This window comes from Tiliqua scincoides, chromosome 3 (assembly GCF_035046505.1).
Source record: "Tiliqua scincoides isolate rTilSci1 chromosome 3, rTilSci1.hap2, whole genome shotgun sequence".
NCBI lineage: Eukaryota > Metazoa > Chordata > Lepidosauria > Squamata > Scincidae > Tiliqua > Tiliqua scincoides.
In genome coordinates, this window is record NC_089823.1 from 89,659,332 (window position 1) to 89,681,951 (window position 22,620).

Sequence of the window (22,620 nt, forward strand, 5' to 3'; positions counted from 1 at the left end):
TCCTCTGCTTGGAAAGGAGGGAGCCCAGCCTGCTGTTAGTGGGGGGGGTATCCAAATTCCCCAACCTGCATTCCTCCATCTTGCCTGGGGGGAACAGGGATGGCATCTGCATGTTGGGGTGTATTTGGCTGCTATTGTAAGACAAAAGGCACAATCCTAGCTAGGTCTATTCAGAAGTAACTCCTATTGTGTTCAGTGGAACTTACTCCCAGGAAAGTGAGGTTAGGATTGCAGCCAAACAGTCTCTGGATCTCAGTTTCACATCAGTTTGCAATTGGCAAACAAAACAATTAGATACACACAAAACAAAGTCTTCCCCTCCCCCAGCAAATTCATCACTCCCCCCCTTTCCAAAACCCTACAGGTGTGCGGCTAACAAGCTCAGGGCACAATCCTAACCAGGTCTACTCAGAAGTAAGTCCTATTTTGTTCAATGGGGCTTACTCTCAGGTAAGTGTGGTTAGGATTCCAGCCTCAAGAGTGCTGGCAGCTGTTTTTTTTTGTTTCTAGTGTATAATTATAACACCTTCATCTCCATTTTGGGGGTAACTGAGCTGAGGTGTTGTAATGGGGAGCTGTGGCCAATGGCCACAAGGATCAGGGGAGCCGCGGGCTGGAAAAGTTCGAGAACCACTGACCTAGGTAGATGGGTTCTGGGGATAACTGTTTAAAGTACCATATGAAGCCACATCTGAACAGAGAAAAAGTTATAACATTGGTTCTGAACTTTGTAGATTAAAGGTTATTCAACTGCATCTTAAAATGTAGTTCTTGGAACCTAGTCAGTGAGTTTTGACGAAATTCCCTGAATACAATCAAGGGGTTGGACAGAAATGGGAGTAGATGAAACAGAGTTTTCAATTTACATCTTTGCTGTGGACAAGACTGAAAGTTCAAGATTTTCAGGAACTAAGCCATAGCATCACATTTATTTAAAACATCTATGTTCTGTCTTTGCTTTTTGAAGAAAAGGCATCCAAAGCAGTTTACAGTACTAAAATCCAATATTAAAATCAATAAAAATACAGTGCAGTAAGCAGTCAAACAATCCACAGCATCTAAAACACCCCCCCCCCCCACAAACTCAAAATGCAAAAAGAATCCTGATATAGTTACAATTGTGTGCAAAGAAAAAATTTCTTTAGGGTTGACTTATCTAATTCATGCTGATTGAATTAGATAAGTATGGATATGGTAGGGCAGTTTGAGAGAACTTTTTAATCTCCTAGGCAATTTGCCTACATTTCTGGAAATGCCTGTTCAATCAGCAGTTGAGAGGTTTTGGTGTTTCTCAGTCAGGAGGGTGTCACACTGGGCCAGAGATTCTTCTAGGCCAGGGGTGCCCAAACCCCGGCCCTGGGGCCACTTGTGGCCCTTGAGGTCTCCCAATCCGGCCCTCAGGGAGCCCCCAGTCTCCAATTAGACTCTGGTCCTCCAGAGACTTACTGGAGCCCATGCTGGCCTGACGCAACTGCTCTCAGCGTGAGGGCAACTTTGACCTTTCACATGAGCTGTGGGCTGAGGACTCCCTCCACTGCTTGCTGTTTCACATCTGTGATGTGTATCACATCTTTGTAGCAGCGCCGCAAAGGAAAGGCTGGCTTTGCTTTGTGCAAGACCTTTAATAGGCCTTGAGCTATTGCAAGACCTTCATTCATTCATATGTTCCATCTTTAATGTATTTTATGTAAATTTATTCAAATTTGAAATGTAAATCAATTCTTTTTTTTCCTGGCCCCCAATACAGTGTCAGAGAGATGATGTGGCCCTCCTGCCAAAAAGTTTGCACACCCCTGTTCTAGGCCACAGGTCTCCAAACATTTTGGCATGAGGGCCACATCTGACACGTTAAGGGCCACAAATAAATAATTAATACATGGAGACTGTGCTGTGACTTTGATTGAATACAATAAGTGGGTGGGGTTGGAAGGAGTAGCGGAGCAGAGGGGAAAATTGACTTGCATAGGAAAAGACGGAATGGATTTAGGAGGAAAATCATCCAGCAACCTACAATACAAATCAAACTTTTTAGTCTCAGTTTCTGCTCTGTTTGAAGTTTAACAAACTTTATATAGGTGGAACCTGTTTATCCGAGATTTTTATATCTGCTGATCTGACTCAACATGGGCCCCCAGACCGGTGTTGAACCAGACTTGGCCCAACTCGAATCACCGAAGATGACCAGAGCTGGGCTCTGGTTGCCTCCAGAGGGCTTTCTGAAGCCTGCAGAGGCCGTATATGTCCACCCACAGCCTCTGTAGGCTCCAGGATGGCTGAAAAGGCTGAAAAAGTCACTTCAAGTTTCCAGAAGTGATGTTTTCTGCCTCATAAAGCAGTTATGTGGTCCAGGGAAGCTCTCCGGGGATTGGAAGATTTAAAGGGGTTGAAACCTTGGATTTTGTTATCCATGGTTTTCTAGAAGGGGGATCTTGAGAACTGATCCCTCGTGGATATCGAGGCCCCACCTGTGTTTGTATTCCAGGTCTCCCAACTTTGGTATATACCTCAGTCAGCCACCAGAGGTGCTGAATGTAATGCAATGTAATTTCATTCCATTACATTCAGCACCACTCATGGCTGAATGAGTTAACTCAAGATGCATTGCCAGATATTTATTTTTAGCCTGGCTGGGAAACAGCACAGGCTGTTAAAATCCTCCAGAGGGCTGGATGTGTCTTGTGGGCCAGGGTTTGGAAACCCCTGTTCTAGGCTTTAAAAGCAAGTGAAGGAGGTGGAGTCTCGAGAGACAATCTCTTACACACACCAAGATGGCGTTTAGGGTTCAAAAATGGACCTGAGAGATTTGGATTAGCAGGTCCCCACACAGCTCGGCAATAAGCAATTTCACATCTTGTGAATATGGCAGTGATATTCATTCCATTAAGAAATCTACATGTTGTATGTTAAAATGTTTCTCAAGAAGAACTATTCATAGGAAGCTATCAACCAAGTAACCGAAGCAGTGATAAACACTGAAAGTAACCTGCTTTAAAGATGTAGGTGTAAAATAATTGAAGGTGGTGGCTAAAACTTCGTCTATTATGCTATTGCTATTAAGTGCCCAAAGGGAATGGATTCTGGGTACCATTCAACACTTTTTAAATATAGTGTTTATGGCTTGCTTATTTCAATAGGATTCAGCCTAGGCATTGAGTCAGTTTCCTCTGAATGCAGTGCTTTTCAGGCTGTACCCTTGAAACACTACAATTTTCGATTAAGTGGCTTATGTTATATCTAGTTGTTTTGCTTTGTTTTTTCAGAAAATTCTCCCAGGAGGAAATACATCATTTGATGTAGTTTTTCTTGCAAGAATGGTGGGAAATGTAGAAAATACTTTATTTATTAACACATCTAATCATGGGGTATTTACATACCAGGTAAGAGAAAATGTTTTACATTTTACAATGTTTAAAAAGTTTTAACATTTCTTAAGCAAATGAGTATAGAAAGGAAAATGCCTTGTCTGAACAATGTTATTACTTCACAGTTCTTGAAAGACAAGATTTTTAGCAGAAATGCAACAGCTGTTCATGATGATTTCAAATTCTGCTCAATAGTCCTGCTCTCTTGAACAGGGGTTGCTCACAGATTAAAATGCCATTCAATCTGTAGAATTTGATATAAGTTGCAAACACTTATTCATAACTTGTACATTTCAGAGTACTGAAGTCTTAAACAAAATATTGTATCGTTTTATTGGATGAAATGAGTAGCCAATTGTCACCAGTTACAAGCTTCCAACTTTGTAAATTGATCCAAGGCAATATTAAGCAGCAATTTATTAAGATATGTAAATTGCTTACAAACAATTTTTTGTTGAAAAATGATATAAATATTAATATTAAATCAATTCCTGCTATATTAAACAAATAATTAATATGCATTTTGAGATAAAATTATGTCTTAGAATAGTGGGTGGTGATTTAGCATTATATACTATTCAACAAAACATTGACTTATGGGTCAGCATAAGTTTGACTTATGAGAAAAAGTCAAGCAGTTGACGTACCAGTAGATTAGATAAGCCTATTGCAACTTAAAAATTAAAAACTTTGTATTCTTAACTTGGAACAGTAAATTGAAAAAATGATGGAGCAGAAACACATTAAATAGCTATTTGAAGGAGCACATTTTAAGTAAAATGCAGGTAAAAAATGCAACTCTTATGTTCTGTGCTCTTACTCATGTTCATAATCTGGTGCTCTGTTTCAGGAAAGTGGGATGCTGGAAGAATGTCAAATATTTTGTCTAAAAAAAATGTCCTAAGCTAGAACACGAGATAAGAATTGTTGCTTCATCTATAGGTGTCTGTTGTATGGATGGTGGAAATCAGTGGAAGTTAGATACACAGTTGATCCTTAATATCCCCAAGGGGCTCTATTCTGACACCACCACCACCCCCGTGGATATAAGATCCACAGGTACTGGTGTCTGCTTTTTTTAAGTGTTTTAAAAAGTCAAAATAAGCCTCTCCTACAGTAGCACTGCAAAACCACACCGTTTGCAGGGTAGTCAGTGGCGCTCCAGAAGCTACTACCAACTCACACAACCCGCTGGCTTGCCCCAGTGTGACCCAGAAGTGCTATGACAGGCAAGGCCATTTTCTGACTTTGACTTTAAAACACTTAAAAGTGAACCCCAGCATTAAAAGTGAACCCCAGCATTCATGGCATTCCATGGATTTCAATAGTGAAATCTTCGGATGCCGGAAAAGTGAATAAGATGAGTCTACTGTATTTTGTTAGCTGGTAACCTGGCACAATTAACTTTATTCACAATACCATTATTAAAACAAACCTTTCAAAGGTCAATGTCAAGTTGGCAAAGCAGTGGTTTTGTTGCTATCAAGAATTGTGTGATTTTGAAAGTAGAGAGCAAAACATAAACATGCATGCTGAAATACTAAGATGGTTGTTTCTCTCCCCCCCCCTCCCCCACAGGTGTTTGGAGTAGGAGTACCAAACCCTTACAGACTACGCCCTTTTATAGGGGCAAAAGTTCCTGTAAATAGCAGTTTTTCTCCTATAATAAATATCCACAACCCTCATAGCGAACCTTTGCAGGTAAGCATAAAGTAGCATTTCCTTATTTACAATTCTAGAGTGGTTAATACCTGAAAACTTTTTAATACAAGTCAAATGTTCCTTGGAAATTGTCCTCAGGTCTCTGTTCTGAATACTACTTATAAGTCATTAGAAGTTAACATGCTTGTCTTGGTGGTAACTGAATATTTGAGCAACCAATCCCTCTTACTCATACACATGAATAAGACCCGACTTGGCAAATGCACAAATCTTTTTTTAATTTGTGGCTCTAATCAAAGATAAAAGTGACACATTGTGAATGTATGAAATCATGTTGAAAATGCTAAGTACCTGAATTGTTGTTGCTACTGATTAGGCAGTTTTATTCTATAAAATTGTTAAATATAGAATATTGGAGAAACCCATAAGCTGCTTTAAATCTAGAAGTTTGTGATACTTAAGCAATAGGGAATGTAGGAAAAAATGTTAGTCCATTAAAAAGCAGGAACTTCTGCTGGTAGATATTATGGGACCTGTATGATTTCTCATCCTCTGTCATGTAGCATGTATTCTTTTCAATGTAAGTCTATAACTGCTTGTCATATTTCTAGTTTAAACCCGGGTCTAAATTTTTATCACAAATTCAACTGGAATTTTAATTTATGAATCTCCTTATAGGTGATAGAAATGTACTCAAGTGGAGGTGATCTCCACTTAGAGCTTCCTACAGGTCAACAAGGGGGTACAAGAAAATTATGGGTGAGTGATGTAAATTCTGATTTTTGCATATTAAGGTGTGCAAAACCAGCATAGAGTTCTTGGCGCCTTAGAGATTAGCACTCTGTCATGAGGTTTTGTGTACTTGAGCTTATGTTGACAGATGGAAGAAGTGGCAGGATGAGGTGCAACAAGAGTAGTGTTGGAAAATAAGACCAGGAGGCCCAGTATTGCAAGTACAGGTCCATAAGAACATAAGAACAGCCCCACTGGATCAGGCCATAGGCCCATCTAGTCCAGCTTCCTGTTTCTCACAGCGGCCCACCAAATGCCCCAGGGAGCACACCAGATAACAAGAGACCTCATCCTTGGTGCCCTCCCTTGCATCTGGCATTCTGACGTAGCCCATTTCTAAAATCAGGAGGTTGCACATACACATCATGGCTTGTAACCCATAGTGGATTTTTCCTCCAGAAACTTGTCCAATCCCCTTTTAAAGGCATCCAGGCCAGATGCCATCACCGCATCCTGTGGCAAGGAGTTCCACAGACCAACCACACGCTGAGTAAAGAAATATTTTCTTTCGTCTGTTCTAACTCCGAACACTCAATTTTAGTGGATGTCCCCGGTTCTGGTGTTATGTGAGTGTAAAGAGCATCTCTCTACCCATTCTGTCTATCCCCTGCATAATTTTGTATGTCTCAATCATGTCCCCCCTCAGGCACCTCTTTTCTAGGCTGAAGAGGCCCAAACACCGTAGCCTTTCTTCATAAGGAAGGTGCCCTAGCCCAGAAATCATCTTAGTCATTCTTTTGCACCTTTTCCATTTCCACTATGTCTTTTTTGAGATGCGGCGACCAGAACTGGACACAATACTCCAGGTGTGGCCTTACCATTGATTTGTACAACGGCATTATAATATTAGCTGTTTTGTTCTCAATACCTTTTCTAATGATCCCAAGCATAGAATTGGCCTTCTTTAGTGCCGCTGCACACTGGGTTGACACTTTCATCGACCTGTCCACCACCACCCCAAGATCTCTCTCCTGATCTGTCACAGACAGCTCAGAACCCATCAGCCTATATGTGAGGTTTTGATTTTTTTCCTCAATGTGCATGATCTTACACTTACTGACATTGAAGCGCATCTGCCATTTTGCTGCCCATTCTGCCAGTTTGGAGAGATCCTTCTGGAGCTCCTCACAATCAGTTCTGGTCTTCACCACTCTGAAAAGTTTGGTGTTGTCTGCAAACTTAGCCACCTCACTGCTCAGCCCTGTCTCCAGGTCATTTATGAAGAGGTTGAAGAGCACCAGTCACAGGACAGATCCTTGGGGCACACCGCTTTTCACCTCTCTCCATTGTGAAAATTGCCCATTGACACCCACTCTCTGTTTCCTGGTCTTCAACCAGTTCTCAATCCATGAGAGAACCTGCCCTCTAATTCCCTGACTGTGGAGTTTTTTCAGTAGCCTTTGTTGAGGGACCGTGTCGAGCACCTTCTGAAAGTCCAGATATATAATGTCTACGGGTTCTCCCGCATCCACATGCCTGTTGACCTTTTCAAAGGATTTTAAAAGGTTTGTGAGGCAAGACTTACACTTACAGAAGCCATGCTGATTCTCCCTCAGCAAGGCCTGTTCGTCTATGTGTTTTGAGATTTTGAGTCCAACCTTGTTGTACATGGATTTTTTATACTTGGATTTGACTCGACATGAATGGCCACTGCAAATGAGAAGGAATGTGCTATCTCTGGTGAAGGGGAAACATGCACCCCTTTAAAATGCTTTTCTTACTGTTGTAGAGATTTTTATCTCAGCATGATGAGAAGGGCCCTTTAAACTAAAGGAAAACAATTCTTTATAATGGTTAGAGAAAGGGCAGCCAGCTGACAATCCATCAATACTTCTCTCTCTAAACAACCCCCTCCCTTCCCCCTGAAAGAAAGATAATCCTTTCTAAGCTCTTGGAGAGAGACTGATCCTTGGATTATCCTCTTAATGACTCTCTTAACATCACAAATGTCAGCAAGGCTGTCTTAAAATCATCTGAGCAAAGGGTCTTTGTTTTTTAAATTGATTTGATATAGTGCAAAACCCATAATGAGACTCAACCTGTATATGCAAGTAGGGTTGATGAAAATGATAAGCAATCCAAATAGAAGTGTGGGTTACCCACTCCCAACCAGTAATGAGTTGGCTAACCAATGGTCCAGTCCTACTCAGGGTGGGCTTCAATGATGGAGGAACACTGACACAGCACCACCACTGGTGCACAGCATCCCAGCCTTTGCATTGGTGGCTGCTCTCAGCAGAACTGAGAGTGGCAGCCATGTCAGCAGCCCATGCAATACGCTGACAGATGGTGAGATCCTCCAGATTATCACATGGATAGGACTGGGGTATAAGATAAGTAGCATACAAGAATTTTAATTTTCTGTAATTAGCTAGCCACTTGCAGTCTTTGTCATGATACTGCCATATCTGCATGTTCCATCATATGTTTTACTTACAGCATTTATACACACATATTGGAGACTTCATTGAACAATTATAGAATATCCCAAAGTGATTGCATGCATGTGTTTCAGAAAAAAAATTGAAAAATGAACAAAATGTAGTCCATATGGTTCTTTTCTTTTTTTACTTCATTCCGAGACAAAGACAGAGATGACATGAATAGTATGTGTGCTGTTTGGGACCCATTTCTTTTCAGAAGAGTGGGCATTTTTATTCCTTGCTTGATTATTTAAAATTGAGAAGTATCTGCAGAGCTCCATTTGGCAGCTACCTCTGGGAGCAGCTGTTTTCCTCCCTCCCTACACACAATGCCTTCAAGATTCTGGGAGTTCAGGACATTGTGCAGAAAAAAGTCAGCTGTCAGAAAGACCTATGTGGCTTCTTTTCCATTTTAAGCAATTAAAGGAAGAGAACTTACTCCACTGCCATGCTGCAAAGGTATCCACCCCCCCCCCCCAAATATAATTCCAGGAACAATCACGACAATAAACTATTGTCATTATTGCAAAATGATTGACAGCTACAATTCACTCATATCCAGATGAGTCAAATCTTAAGCAACAATGAATTGTATCGATGAAACATTCATACAAAACTTGACCACAAATTGCCATTTATATAACATGGAAGCAGGGAGGGCACTGTGGCTTGCTATGGAGAAGGGAATTTGTGAATCTTTTATTGTATAGGTTTTATAATTTTGTACTGTGCAATATTTCAACAGGAAATTCCTCCCTATGAAACTAAAGGAGTTATGAGAGCCAGTTTTTCTTCAAGAGAAGCAGATAATTATACAGCTTTCATTCGAATAAAAACAAATGCCTCAGACAGCACAGAGTTTATTATTCTTCCAGTAGAGGTAGAAGTCACAACAGGTTTGTAACAACTATGTTTTAATCTGCTCCATTTATTTTTGTACTTCAGTAAAGTGGATAAAGAAGTCATTTTTTGTGTTCTTCCTTTTTAAAGCTCCAGGAATTTATTCATCAACAGAAATGCTAGATTTTGGTACATTAAGAACACAAGGTAAGACCTACATTGCAGTATGCTAACGTTTGATTTAAGATACAGCATCTCATTTTACAAAGAGTACATAATAAGGAGTGTTAGAGTATTTTTCTTACAATTTTTCATCTAAGGGACCAGGGACCTTCAACTGTGTTCATGCTTCTCTCATTATTCCTCGTGTATGTGGCTTCTCAGCGATACAGTTTTAAAGTAAATTACATCTGCAAAAATTATATGTTAAAAAGGCTTCTAATAAACACAAAACTCAAGCCATGCTCTTTCCAAATGAGCATAGCAGATTCCTGACTGGATTGATTGCCACACATGGGTGTGCTAATAATGCCTTAAACAATGTCTGTTAAACATTAAAAATTACTCTAAATTCAAGTCTCCAAACAGCAACATTGTTGTGCCAGCTGGTGCTGGGAATGGAATGATGTGATCACCTCCTGATCAAGGACATTGCCTCCTGTGTCATTGCATCACCTCCCCTCCACATTGGGTTGTATCCGGAATGGCTCTCCTTTGGTGGGTGGGGGGCTCATTGCTCTGCTCACCACTCTGAGCATTCAGGTGGTAAGTGCAGTGCATTTCCCTCTATAGAGAGCGTGGTAAACTCACCGAACACTGTGGTGGTCAGCCCATCACCCCTCTGCACTGTGCTTGCTATGCTACTTCCTTCAAATTCTTAAATTGTGGGGTTTCACTCTTTGCAATTAAGAGTTTGAAAATTTGAGTAAGTGGAGGAATGTAAAGAAATGGTGTGCATTTTCTAACCTGCCAATTCAGCCAAATCTATGCAACTTTACTTGGCATTAAACCTGATTGGGCTCAGTAGCATTTACCATTGGGTCAATATGTATACGATTGCAGCCTATGTTACTTTACAGCACAGGATAGTTAGACTAGCTATCCGGCACCCAACTATACTTACAGATAAATTTTTGTATACCTTAATGCTTTTTTAATCAACAGATCTGCCAAAAATGTTAAACCTACACCTGTTAAATTCTGGAACGAAGGATGTCCCAATAACAGTAAGTATTGCATCACAGCCACACAGTACTTTCTTTTTTTATATACAGCAGGCATGTCCAAAGTTTTTGGCAGGAGGGCCACATCAGCTCTCTGACACTGTGTCGGGGGCCGGGGGGGGGGAAAGAATTAATTTACATTTAAAATTTGAATAAGTTTACATAAGTTTACATAAATGAATATATTAAAGATGAACTTATATGAATGAATGAAGGTACTGCAATAGCTCAAGGCCTATAAAAGGCCTTGCACAAAGCAAGGCTGGCCTTTGCTGCCGCTGCTGCATCACAGACATGAAACAGCAAGCAATGGAGGTAGCCCACAGCTCACATGATAGGTCAAACAGTCGCCCTCATGCTGAGAGCAGTTCCCAGAGGCTCATTGGAGACTGGGGGCTCCCTGAGGGTCGCATTGAGAGGCCTCAAGGGCTGCAAGTGGCCCCAGGGCCAGGGTTTGGGCACCCCGATATACAGTAACACTGCTAACATACAGCACTCTTGTCCTGGGTGCAATTTTTGCAATTTTTGATCCAACTCCATGTTTTCCTAGATAATATCAATTACAGTGAACCAACCTTATCCAATAGATTTAATCAACCATGGATTGAAAATGTATTCCTAAAAAAAATCACCTGCCCTGCTATAGCATTGTTTGCCTCCCGCCCACCCATATACACAAGTTTAGGCAGTTTGTGTAAATGTATGCAAATTGCTAAAAGTATATGGAAACTGCCTAAACTTTCATAAATGGGCAATTGTCTGTGGATGTGGTGCCCGCAGATAAGGTGGATCCACTGTATCTTGATCTTTTCCTACCTGAGTTTGGACCTGGTTTCAGGTCTGAAACAGCCTTGGTTGCCCCTGTTGATGATCTAGATGCAATTGCATCCCTGTTTATTCTGTTTGATATATTGGCAACTTTTGATGCCATTGGCCATGGTATCCTTGTGTACCACCTGGAGACACCAGTTTTTGGTAGCTGTGTTCCTACATCAGGTTCCAAAACGCAGTGTTGGGGGGAGGACTAGTGTTTGAGCTCTTAGTTGTATTGCTGCTAAACTGTATTTATCAGTACATTGGTTTTATCAGATATTGTAAGCAATCATGGTGATCCTTTTAAATGAGATTGGAAGACAACCTATATGCCTTTTAAATAAACAACTTTCTATTCAAGACTACGTATATGCTGTGTATTGAAATGTTTGTTTGGGAAAATTGCTAACTCTTTCTTAACCAGCCTCTAATTTTCACTGTCATCCTTAATAGTTTGGACTTGTAATTTATACAACTCCTTCGAATCACTGTTGTAATATGCATTAAAGTAAAAAGCAATAGAAATACCAAAAGGCATGTACAATGAGCTCTCTTCATTCATGAATTGGGAACCCACAACTTTCACCCACCATGGTTCCACCCACATGGGTTCCGAGCCCATGTGAGGACCCACAGAGGACCTCCTGGATGCAACTGGAAGCACCTTCCAGTTGCAACTGAGTCCCAGAAAGTTCCCCTGAAGTGTTGGAAAACTGGAGTTTTGCAGACACCGGAAGTGCTTTTTTGACCTGCCCATGGAGCTTTCTGAGGCTCAGAGAAGCCACATGCAGCCTGTTTGGGCCTTGGAATACCTCTGGATGTGACTGGAAGATATTTCTAGTCATGTCCAGAGGCCCAACTGTAGAGTTCATTTTCAGCATCCATGGGCATTCCGAGAACTGAACCCCTGCTGATGCCAAAGGCCAACTTGTATTCATTGTGTTCCAAAACTCTCAATACATTTTCATCTAAATCCTTTAGGGGAAATGGTTTGTAAAGTATACAGATAGCTAATCTGTACTCTTTGTAATAACTTATTTAGTTATGTTAATTACATTCAAGAAAAACCTCTGTCATTGAATGTAAAATGTCATTTACTACAATAATTAGAATGTACAGTAGTTACTAACCGTGCATATGCAAGACTCCTAGGTTTTTGTATTTGACAGCTACATCTATAATTTCTTTATAGAACTTTAAGTTCTATAGATTTCAATAAAATTGTCTAATTCTAATGTAATTAGATCTAGTGGGAGTCTCTAAGAAGTCTCTGTACTTCTTAGCTATAATATCACTACAAATGATAGTTAATGATATGCAAGGTGAATAGTTGTTCCACTCATTCAACACAGGACCTGATGGAGCACATCTACTTAGCATTTTGTTGCCAGTAAAGACCTCCAGTAAAAGCACATTTTGTCAGCCCCAACGCTTTACTTCCTTGTTAGTGGGGGGTGCTGTGTGAGGCCTGGCACAGTATGTGGTTTTGGTTGTATTTCTGACTTCCAGATTATACATAGGCATTCTGTGTTTGTATTTGTGTTAGATGTGAGTCTCCTATAGTACTGATCCCTCAACATTGGAGAACTGTGAGCAGAGATTATGGGTGCTCATAGTAGCTTATCTACACCAGTGCTCTTAAGTGATTGATCTAACTAGCTAACAACACTAGGAGAGTGAATGGCACATAAAAGATGACACTTTGGGTTTTCTGGACTTTAATTTGGATACAGCAAAACACATTTCACAAATTTGGAATATCACTAGTTTTTGTGTCTTTTGTTTGTTAAAATCTGCAGTCGTAAAGTGTCTTATGCAAAAAGTATAGCGTACATCCTCATACCAAGGAGCACTAGCTTATACAGTAGGCCCTCATTATCTGTGGGCTCAGCATCTGTGGATGCCAAGCCTGTGGCTGATGGGCCTCAGAACACCTCCAGTTGCGACCAGAAGTTACCGGCACAAATCAGAAGTGGCTTCTAGTTGTGCCTTGGAAGCCTTCTGATGAGGCCATGTGTGACCTCTGGAGGACTTGGAATGGTCTCCAGGTAAGTTATTGCAGCGATGTGCTCTTCCCCCATGGATTTCAGTAACTTGTGATTCCTGGAATGGATCCCCTGTGGATACTGAAGGCTCATTGTATCTGTTTGAGCCTTTATTAACCTTTCATGAATTCAGTAGGCTGGCCTGTTTCCCACTATCTGGGTTATATTAAGAAAAATATGAAATGATCTAGTGATATTTTCTTTACTGCAGTGCTAGTGACAGGAAGGTGGTCAGTTAGTGAACAAAAACTAGAATCACTGTAATGCTGATCAACCATGGCAGAAATTTAATTTTGTTTGACTTCTCATTTTATCCTTTGATAACAAGAGATATGTGTTAAACTACTGAGCAAGAGATTATATAACTAATCCTCAGTCATGTTTTTAAAACTCATACCTTTTTGAATTGTGGCTGCATGACCTGGCAGATTAGAATTCTAGTGTTTTGATTACTGCTCAGTTTCCTGTTGCTACCATACTAGATGTTAAGTGAACTGTGGAGGTGTCAGATACTATAAACTTCTCTTGAAAAACTGCTAAATATTTCTACGTAAGCATGGTGGTGTGCAGGTGAGAGTAGGGATATGTGCCTCCAGGAGTTCTAACACCGTTTATAAGCAAGAAAAGAAGCCAATCTTAAACTTCACACTACTGTCATGAGAAAAGGCCAAGGCTATATTTAACAGGTAGCTAAGTTCTTGTAGATCTAAATTCCACACTTAATAGGATTGTTAACAATAGTCATAAAAAAGATCTTATGTATTTTATTATATTTATCATAAATATACATGCATGTATATAAAGTGCAGTTTTTAAAGTGCACACACTTAAAAAACTGTTCAAAGCATCTTAGGTTTGTAATTTTTCTTTTTCTTTTCCAGAAAAACTTGTGTTAATTTTTGTGTGGTATGGCAAGCAGCTCTTGGTATTTAGCTGTATTGTATTGTTATAAACACAGCTGTTCGAACTCCATGATACTTAAACTTACATTCTGATATCAAACAATAGATATAACCCATACCAAACTAAAATTGTTCACATAGGACTTTTAGTAATGATTTTATTTCCATACCATTTAAAGGTTAACTAGTTCTTCTGTTCTCAAGAGAAATGGGCTTATCACACTTGCCACTTTCATAAGAGAGGTTAAACTGAGTTTTGCATTTCATGCATGTCTTCAGTGCTGTCATTTTGATGCAGTGTTTTACTTGTTCAGAAGTTCTGTTGTCCCTCTGGTGTGAGGTAAGGGGAAGGTAAAACAAGATTTAAATCAGTGGTTCTCAAACTGTGGGACACCACCTGATTTTTGGTGGGTCTCAGGCCAGCACTACCCAGAAGCTGCAAGGCTTTCTGAAGTGTGATATGGCCACTGCAGCCAACAAAGTGGGTCACAGCAGTAAAAAGTTTGAGAACCACTGATTTAAATCATATGGTGAGTCCAACACATGGAGAGTCTCCAAAGTATGTCACATTCAGAGTAACTCCAAGAATGGAAAGGATCATTCCCCCCATGCAAAGGATCCTCGACAACCTCAGGTGTCATTTCTGTACAATCTGCTATGGAAATGTAGCAGGATTTGTCATGGTGTGTATTATTAATACATAGCTTCAGTGGTTGTGGTGATCTGTTCATGCATTTTGGAAGCTATTGGCCCTCTTTGGACAGTTCTAGAACTTTTAGAGACAGCAACAATCTCATCTAATAAAACTAACTAATGTTGAGAAAATGACCTAAAGCAAGCCTAGTAAATACGCTGAAGTTTTACTATTCTGTGTTCCTGCTGTTTCTTTAAAGAACCCATTATTTCTGACACATAAAGTTTTCATAAGTTCCATAGTTTTGAAACTAACAGTAAGCTTAGTAGATAATATGTCAATATTTCACAGAAAACAGGATTACTGTCATCTGGGTTGTTGAAGGAACATTAGCTTCATATAACGCCTTGGTTGTGTTTTTCAGAGTGTTAGACCCACACCACAAAATGAAGCTATCACAGTGCATTTCAAGCCAGTTACGTTGCGTGCTTCTGAAAGTAAATATACAAAAGTTGCAAGTATTAGTTTTGATGGTAAGTGGTGATGCCTACTGCCTACAATGGGAGGAAATACAACTTTTAAAAATATATGCTGCTCATTCAGTGGGTGGGATGCTTTTTTGCTGTGTGCTGAATACACCGCTGCTAATAGCATGTTTTAGGTTCATATTACCTTTCCTTTTTAAAATATTTAGAATAATTTAATGGTGGCAAGAGTGTGTATTTCTGTAAAGCAAAGGTTCTCTTGCCTTTCTGTAACTCAGCTTCTAGTGAATTTTGTGAAATTCCCAAGTGGTTTAATCATGTTTTTTAGTGCCTGCACAGAGACAGGGCAGCGAGAGAATCATGATGACTATCTGTTGAAGACCATGTCTTCTCTTTTGCTAAAAGAAAATGAAAGGGTGTTTTTATCTCTTGCCTCTCTTGAAGTTATGTAGGGTCAACGAGGTGTTTATCTTTAAAAAAAAAAAAAGCAGCACTGGGTTCAAATCTTAAAAGTAAATAGTGACTTCATCATAGCATATTTGTTTTATTACAAAGCAGTCAAATCAAAATGGATGATAGTTTGTGGTCGACACAAGCTTTAATTTTACTAGAATTAATAATGTGTTGATTTCATAGGTGTACATATAGTAACACTGTTTGTGCTTTAATTCATATGTATAGCTTCAAAAGCAAAACGACCTCCACAGTTTTCAGGAAAAATAACAGTAAAAGCAAAAGAGAAGAGTTACTCAAAACTTGAAATTCCATATCAAGCAGAAGTATTAGATGGGTAAGATTGCACTGGAATATGTTTAAGAAAACCTAACATTTTTAAGCTCATATGTTGCTTCTAGAAATGTGTAAATAGTCACATGCATGGTTGCTTGTAGCAGGTGAAAATGCTACCAGATGTCTCAGTTGTCACAGGGATAGAATTACACCATTGATCATAGGAATATTCCATGGAGACCATGCACAGAGCTGTGCATTCTCCCTCTACTGATTAAGAGGGAACCCAGAAGGCCCACACAATGTATTTCATAATGCCTTCATAACTTATCTTTTAACAGGGCTGTGCTAGAGAAACTACACATTATTACCATGTCAACTGGGACAACCTGGAGGCAGTTTTACTTGTGGCAGGTAGCTGAAGTGGAGAGCAGAGGCTGGGTGGAGCACGTAGTGGGTTCTTGCTTTCAAATTGGCGTTTGCTGTACTTCTGCATTTGTAAGTTCATATAGCATAGCTTTTCCAAGTTCGTATTGCTTGTAACACCTGCTTTGTAAAAAACAAAACAAAAAAAAGCTTTTGGTTTCTCATTACTGAATGAGACCCTCATTCACGCCATTACACTCTCATGGGTTTTAAGCATTTCAGCAAATTAAAAATTTATCTGGGCAAATGCTGTTTCTGTTTTTTGAAAAGGATAAATTTTTCCCCACTAATAACACAGGCCTACAAAATTGAGGGTCAGAAAAGTTTTTCCCAAACTTTATGGTGGTTTGATATGAATTTGGGGTGCCAATTCCAAAAATGGCATCCGTTTTTCCCTGTCACTTCTAGTTTTGGAGATATGGTATAGCCCCATTAGTGAATGGTTCAAGCAGCTTCCTCATGAGGAAGCCATGGTGTAGCCTTCCTCATGACGAAGCTGCTTGAACCATTCACTATTGAGGCTATACCATATCTCCAAAACTAGATGTGATAGGCCAAAACGGATGCCGTTTTTAGAATCTGCACCCCAAATATACCCAGGAATTGGTGTAACGTAAGGAAGCAAAATGTGTGTTGGCCTGTGAATTAGAATTGGGAATTGGTCTATGGCCTGCTTAATTAACAGTCTTGACTTCAGTCAAAGTGCTCATAGTTGGTAAACAACCCAGAATTAAAACTCAATGGGAATCCCTAACCAGTTTTATGTGGGAGGGTTTGATCATGGTGGATTGTATATAGAAAATTATAGAATTGTAGAAAACCGTACAAATTGCTGCCACTTGATTTATTTTCTTATTTTGAACTAGATACTTAGGATTTGATCATGCAGCCACATTGTTTCATATCCGTGATAGTCCAGCAGACGCTGTGGAAAGACGAATCTACTTAACAAATACATTTAGTTTTGCAGTCCTCATTCATGATATATCGCTACCAGAAGAAATTAAAGCAATATTTAAAGTAAGCCCAACTATGTATGTTGATGTGGCATTACTATTAATTTTTATAAAAATCGTAGTCATGGTTAACTTGGTTCATATCTGTTCACTAATCTAGGTCCACAACTTCAGCAAACCAGTTTTAATTCCACCAAATGAATCCAGATATATTTTCACACTTTATTTTGTGGCTTCCTTGTCATCTCTTCACATTGATAACAATATTTTGCTGATTACCAATGCTTCTAAATTTCACCTGCCTGTGAGAGCATACACTGGATTTTTAGATGTAAGTATCTCCCTCTTTAAAAACTTCTTAATTTTTTAAGTAAAATGTTGTATGGAGTTTTGTTTTATTTCTGCATAATATACTCGGCAGGTAGCCAGACCAAACTCAAAAAACTATTCAAGGGTTTTCATTAACCAGAACCTAAAACCTCTCCATTGCCTTAAGGCTTAAGAAGAACCCCTAAATATCAGAAGTGGTAATTGACTTTTTAAAAGTAATTCACTAAACAGGAACTCAGGATTGGGAGATTCTTTTGATGGTAGCAAGAGAGGTTTATTTAAAAATATTTATATCTGACCTCTTCTATCCTGAGCCTGAGGATGTGGACAGGATTCTCTGGCGTGTGAGACCTGCTGCTTGCCCGCTCGACCCGTGCCCAGCATGGTTAGTTAGGGCTGCCCGGGAAGGGCTGGCCGAGTGGACAGGGAGGGTGGTGAACTCATCTCTGAGGGAGGGGGTGCTCCCGCCTGCCTTGAAGCAGGCGATGGTTCGCCCCCTCCTGAAGAAGCCCTCCCTGGATCCCACTAATTTAAATAACTTTCGGCCGGTCTCGAATATCCCATTCCTGGGCAAGGTGATTGAGCGGGTGGTGGCGTCCCAGCTTCAGAGGGTACTGGAGGAAACGGATTATCTGGACCCATTCCAATCTGGCTTCAGGCCGGGGTTCGGGACGGAGACTGTCTTGGTCGCCTTGGTGGATGACCTTCGCCGGGGGATGGACAGGGGGAGTGCAACCCTGTTAGTCCTGCTGGACCTCTCGGCGGCATTCGACACCATCGACCATGGTGTCCTTCTGGGCCGGCTGGCCAGGTTGGGGCTTGGAGGCACTGTTTTGAAGTGGTTCCGCTCCTTCCTGGCTGACAGATCCCAGAAGGTGGTGCTGGGGGATGCCTGTTCGGCACCCCGACCTCTGAGGTTTGGGGTGCCGCAGGGTTCCATCTTATCCCCCTTGCTTTTTAACATCTACATGAAGCCACTGGGAGAGGTCATCCGGGGGTTTGGAGTGGGTTGCCACCAGTACGCTGATGACACCCAGCTTTATCTCTCCTTTCCCCCTGATTCTGAGGAGGCGGTTGGGGTCCTGGATCGCTGTCTGGAGGCGGTTAGGGACTGGATGTGGGCGAACAAGCTGAAATTAAATCCGGATAAGACAGAGGTGCTCTTGGTTCGGAAATCCACAGCTCGGGTGCTGGACTATCGTTCTGCTCTGAATGGGGTTGCACTCCCTCTGAAGGAGCAGGCCCGCAGCTTGGGGGTTCTCCTGGATCTACAGCTGCTCCTGGAGTCCCAGGTGGCAGTGGTGGCCAGGGGAGCCTTTGCTCAGCTTCGGCTGATTCGCCAGCTGCGACCGTACCTGAGATGCGCGGACCTGGCCACAGTAACCTATGCCTAGTGACATCTAGATTAGATTATTGCAATGCGCTCTACGTGGGGCTGCCTTTGAAGACGGTCCGGAAATTACAACTAGTACAGAACGCGGCTGCTTGTGTGGTTGCCGGGGCACGTCGGTTTGACTCTGTCAAGCCGTTGCTCCGGCGGCTACACTGGTTGCCGGTTCTGTTCCGGGCCCAATTCAAGGTGCTAGTTTTGACTTTTAAAGCCCTTTACGGCTCGGGTCCGGGGTATTTGAAGACCGCCTCCTTCCCTACAATCCTGCCCGTGCTCTTAGATCTTCTGGGGGGGCCCTTTTGACTGTGCCGCCACTAAGAGATGTGAGGGGGGTGGCGGCCAGGAAGAGGGCCTTCTCGGTGGTGGCCCCCGAACTGTGGAATACCCTCCCCTTAGAACTGAGAACTGTTCCCTTGTTGCTAACGTTTCGGCATGGACTGAAAACTTTTTTATTTCAAAAAGCTTTTAATTGTTGACAGGCTGGCTGGCGTTCTTGCTTTTTATACGAAAATCGATGGGGTTTGTTTTGTTTTGTTTTTAGCTTTTTTATCATTGTAAATTGTTTTTAACTGTTTTTCATGTTGTATTTTTAAATTGTTTGTTAGCCGCCTTGTGTGCCCATTGGGCAAAAAGGCGGGGTACAAATCAATAAAATAATAATAATAAATAATAATCTCTCCCCCCCCCCCCCATTATCAGGGCACTCAAGGTGCCTAAGTTGGAAAGAGAGATGACTGTTTTCCCTACAGACCTGCATCTAATATAGTACAATTGTAACCATGCTTGGTAGCATAATACATAATTCTTCCAAAATTAGGATGTCCAAATTAGCCTAAATTTAGGATTTAACCTCTTGCTAAAAAGGGAAGTGCAACAAATCTTTGTCACTACACCTGGATTCTTTTCTAATATGTGCAAAAGTGACTGTAAGAAGCACGTTGCTAGATATGACCAAGATAAAGTCCAGCATCTCTTATGCCCCTGAAAGCTTACAGGCAGGACATGAAGGTGGTGATGATTAAAAAAACAAAACAGAAATGTGTACTATATTTTAAGTATGGTTGCACCACAGATTGGGAAGTGAGATTTTTTTTTTAATGACATAAGACAAATTGTGTGTGTTGGTTTTGCTCTAAAAATTAATGTAGAAAAATTTGGTTAATGGAAATTCATTCTGTCTTCAAGTATAACCGTTTTGGAGGATGTGCATGTAAACAGCATAATTTTTGGTAGGCTGTGTATTTCATTACAGTGGTGCCTCACATAACAAAATTAATCCGTTCCGCGAGTCCTTTCGTTATGCGAGTTTTTCGTTTTGCGAAGCGCGTTTTCCCATAGGAATGCAGTGAAATTTAATTAATGCGTTCCTATGGGCAAGAAAAGTCCGAACAAAGGCAAATTTGGTTTACAAAGTGTTTATTAAGTGCTCTTTAAAGGCATACATACTGTACAGAGGATTTCAAAAACGGGGGGATGCTGAGTGGGGAGCTTGAAGGCTGTAATCCTGTGCACACTTTCCTGGGAGTAAGCACAATGGGACTTACTTCTGAGGAGACACGCACAGGATTGTGCTCTAAGCTGGGGAGGACAGAGCAGCTGCACTCAATTGCTTGCTTTTGCCGTGATCACGGGGAAACGTGAAGGAAATGGGGCAGTGAGAGGGTGAATGAGCGATGGGGGGATGCTGAGTGGGGAGTTTGAAGGCTGTAATCCTGTGCAAACTTTCCTGGGAGCAAGCACAATGGGACTTACTTACATAAAGATCCTCCCCTTATTAGGGTGGGCAAGATCATAAACTGACATGAAGATCCGCCCCTTACTAGGGTGAACAGGATCATAAACTGACATGAAGATCCGCCCCTTACTAGGGTGAACGGGATCATAAACTGACATGAAGATCCTCCCCTTACTAGGGTGAACGGGATCATAAACTGGCATGAAGATCCCCCCTTAAGTCAAACCAAAACAAAACAAAATTCGTCTTGCGAAGCACGGGTCATAAAAATTCGTTGTGCGAGTTACCAAACTTCGCAAAACGCTTTCGTTCTGCGAGTTTTTCGCTGCGCGGGGCCTTCGTTATGCGAGGTACCACTGTACTTTGGTTTCATAGGAGCTATGTTGCAATTGTAGGAGTCAAATCATGTATTTGAACCATTTTTTTTGGTAGTTGAACCAGAAGGGAGTTGCAGAGTTAAAACACATTGACGAACCAGAGCTAAGCACAGTGGGGGGGGGGGAATGGTTTTACTTCCTGGTGTGCATTTATCTATGCTGCCAACCTAAGAACTTGTGGTACTGAATTGGCAAATCCAAATGATACTACCCTTATTATTGTCATGTGGCAGAACCCACTGAATGTCCTTAGTTTTAAGCTGTAGTATGATAAATGTTTGCTGCATAATAGCCTACTGTGTCTTTACACAGCTCTCATTCATGGCAATGGGGTGTGCATAGGATACCTTTTCAGTGCGTTGTGCCTCATGTTCTGCTTGTCTTCTACTCTGCCATCTTTAATGGTACCCAAGATTTGCCTCCTGAAGCAGACACTTTCCCTTGTGTCATGGTAGAGTAGCCTGGTAGAGTACCAGAGTATTAGGCTTCTGGTTGCCTAATATTATGGATAAAGCACAACAAATCTTCTTAGATGTTGGGTTTTTTCAGTAATTGTAGTTCTTGATGCATAGCATGCTGGACCAATGATTTCCAGACATAATTTTGAGTCCGTGTTCTTTGTTTAAATGGAGGATCACCTCAGGCAGAGGTGGACAATAACTGTCTTGTACAACCAATGATAAAAAACCAAGCTTGTGTGATAACAGGTGGATATCCTCGTAATATCTTCTTATTAATATTGTTAATGTTCTTCTATTTTTTTAGTATTTTGTATTGCCCCTCAAACCTGAGGAACGGATAATAGATTTTGGCATTTTGAGTGCCACAGAAAGTAGCAGCATTATGTTTGCAATAATTAACAGCAACCCAATACAGGTAAAAAAAAATATTTTTAACTTTTCTTAAATGGGAAGCTTTTTCTATTACTAAAACTATTCCATTCTTTTCAAGCTGGCCATAAAAAGCTGGCATGTGATTGGAGATGGCTTGACCATAGAACTCCTAACTGTTGAAAAAGGCAACAGAACTACAGTAATTGCAAGTCTTCCAGACTTGGGAAAAGCCAGTGCATTGGAACAAACTTCGGTAAATAGTTTTTTTAATGTTTCTTTTCACAGTTGTGTTCAGCATGTGGATAAAAGGTGCAAATCATACCAATATATTAAGCAAATAAGTTGAGCACCAGAAGTGCTTACATTATATAGACATGTAGCTGCAATTTGTATAACCTGTGAAGTGATTGTAAGTAGCCTTGATTCTATCAGCAGTAGAGTTCTGATAAGGAGGCCCTTTTTCCTGTTTCATTATCTTCTGTGGCCTGGAGGCACCTAGGAGTTTTCTTGGTGTGAATCTCGCCTTACAGAATTTATTTCTGTGTGAGTGATAGCTGAGCCCCTCTTTGCCAGTGTTTTGCTAGAAGCTGAACTTGTCTTGTCCAGCAGGTCTTTCATGATCACCTTGATTTTATGATCATTTTGAAATTCTGATTTAACCAT

General features: G+C 40.9%; 1 protein-coding gene across 3 annotated transcripts in view; it reads left to right on the forward strand.

Annotated features, from left to right (window-relative positions):
- TMEM131 (transmembrane protein 131) overlaps positions 1–22,620 on the forward strand; it is a 97,303-nt gene that overhangs the window by 39,822 nt on the left and 34,861 nt on the right. For all 3 annotated transcript variants that reach the window (XM_066621972.1, XM_066621973.1, XM_066621974.1), the window contains 12 exons: positions 3,261–3,377; positions 4,941–5,063; positions 5,703–5,783; positions 8,985–9,135; positions 9,230–9,286; positions 10,244–10,305; positions 15,121–15,229; positions 15,863–15,971; positions 17,203–17,356; positions 17,453–17,623; positions 21,890–22,000; positions 22,076–22,210. In XM_066621972.1, coding sequence (XP_066478069.1) covers positions 3,261–3,377; positions 4,941–5,063; positions 5,703–5,783; positions 8,985–9,135; positions 9,230–9,286; positions 10,244–10,305; positions 15,121–15,229; positions 15,863–15,971; positions 17,203–17,356; positions 17,453–17,623; positions 21,890–22,000; positions 22,076–22,210 — 1,380 coding nt within the window. The remainder of the gene's footprint in view (positions 1–3,260; positions 3,378–4,940; positions 5,064–5,702; positions 5,784–8,984; positions 9,136–9,229; positions 9,287–10,243; positions 10,306–15,120; positions 15,230–15,862; positions 15,972–17,202; positions 17,357–17,452; positions 17,624–21,889; positions 22,001–22,075; positions 22,211–22,620) is intronic.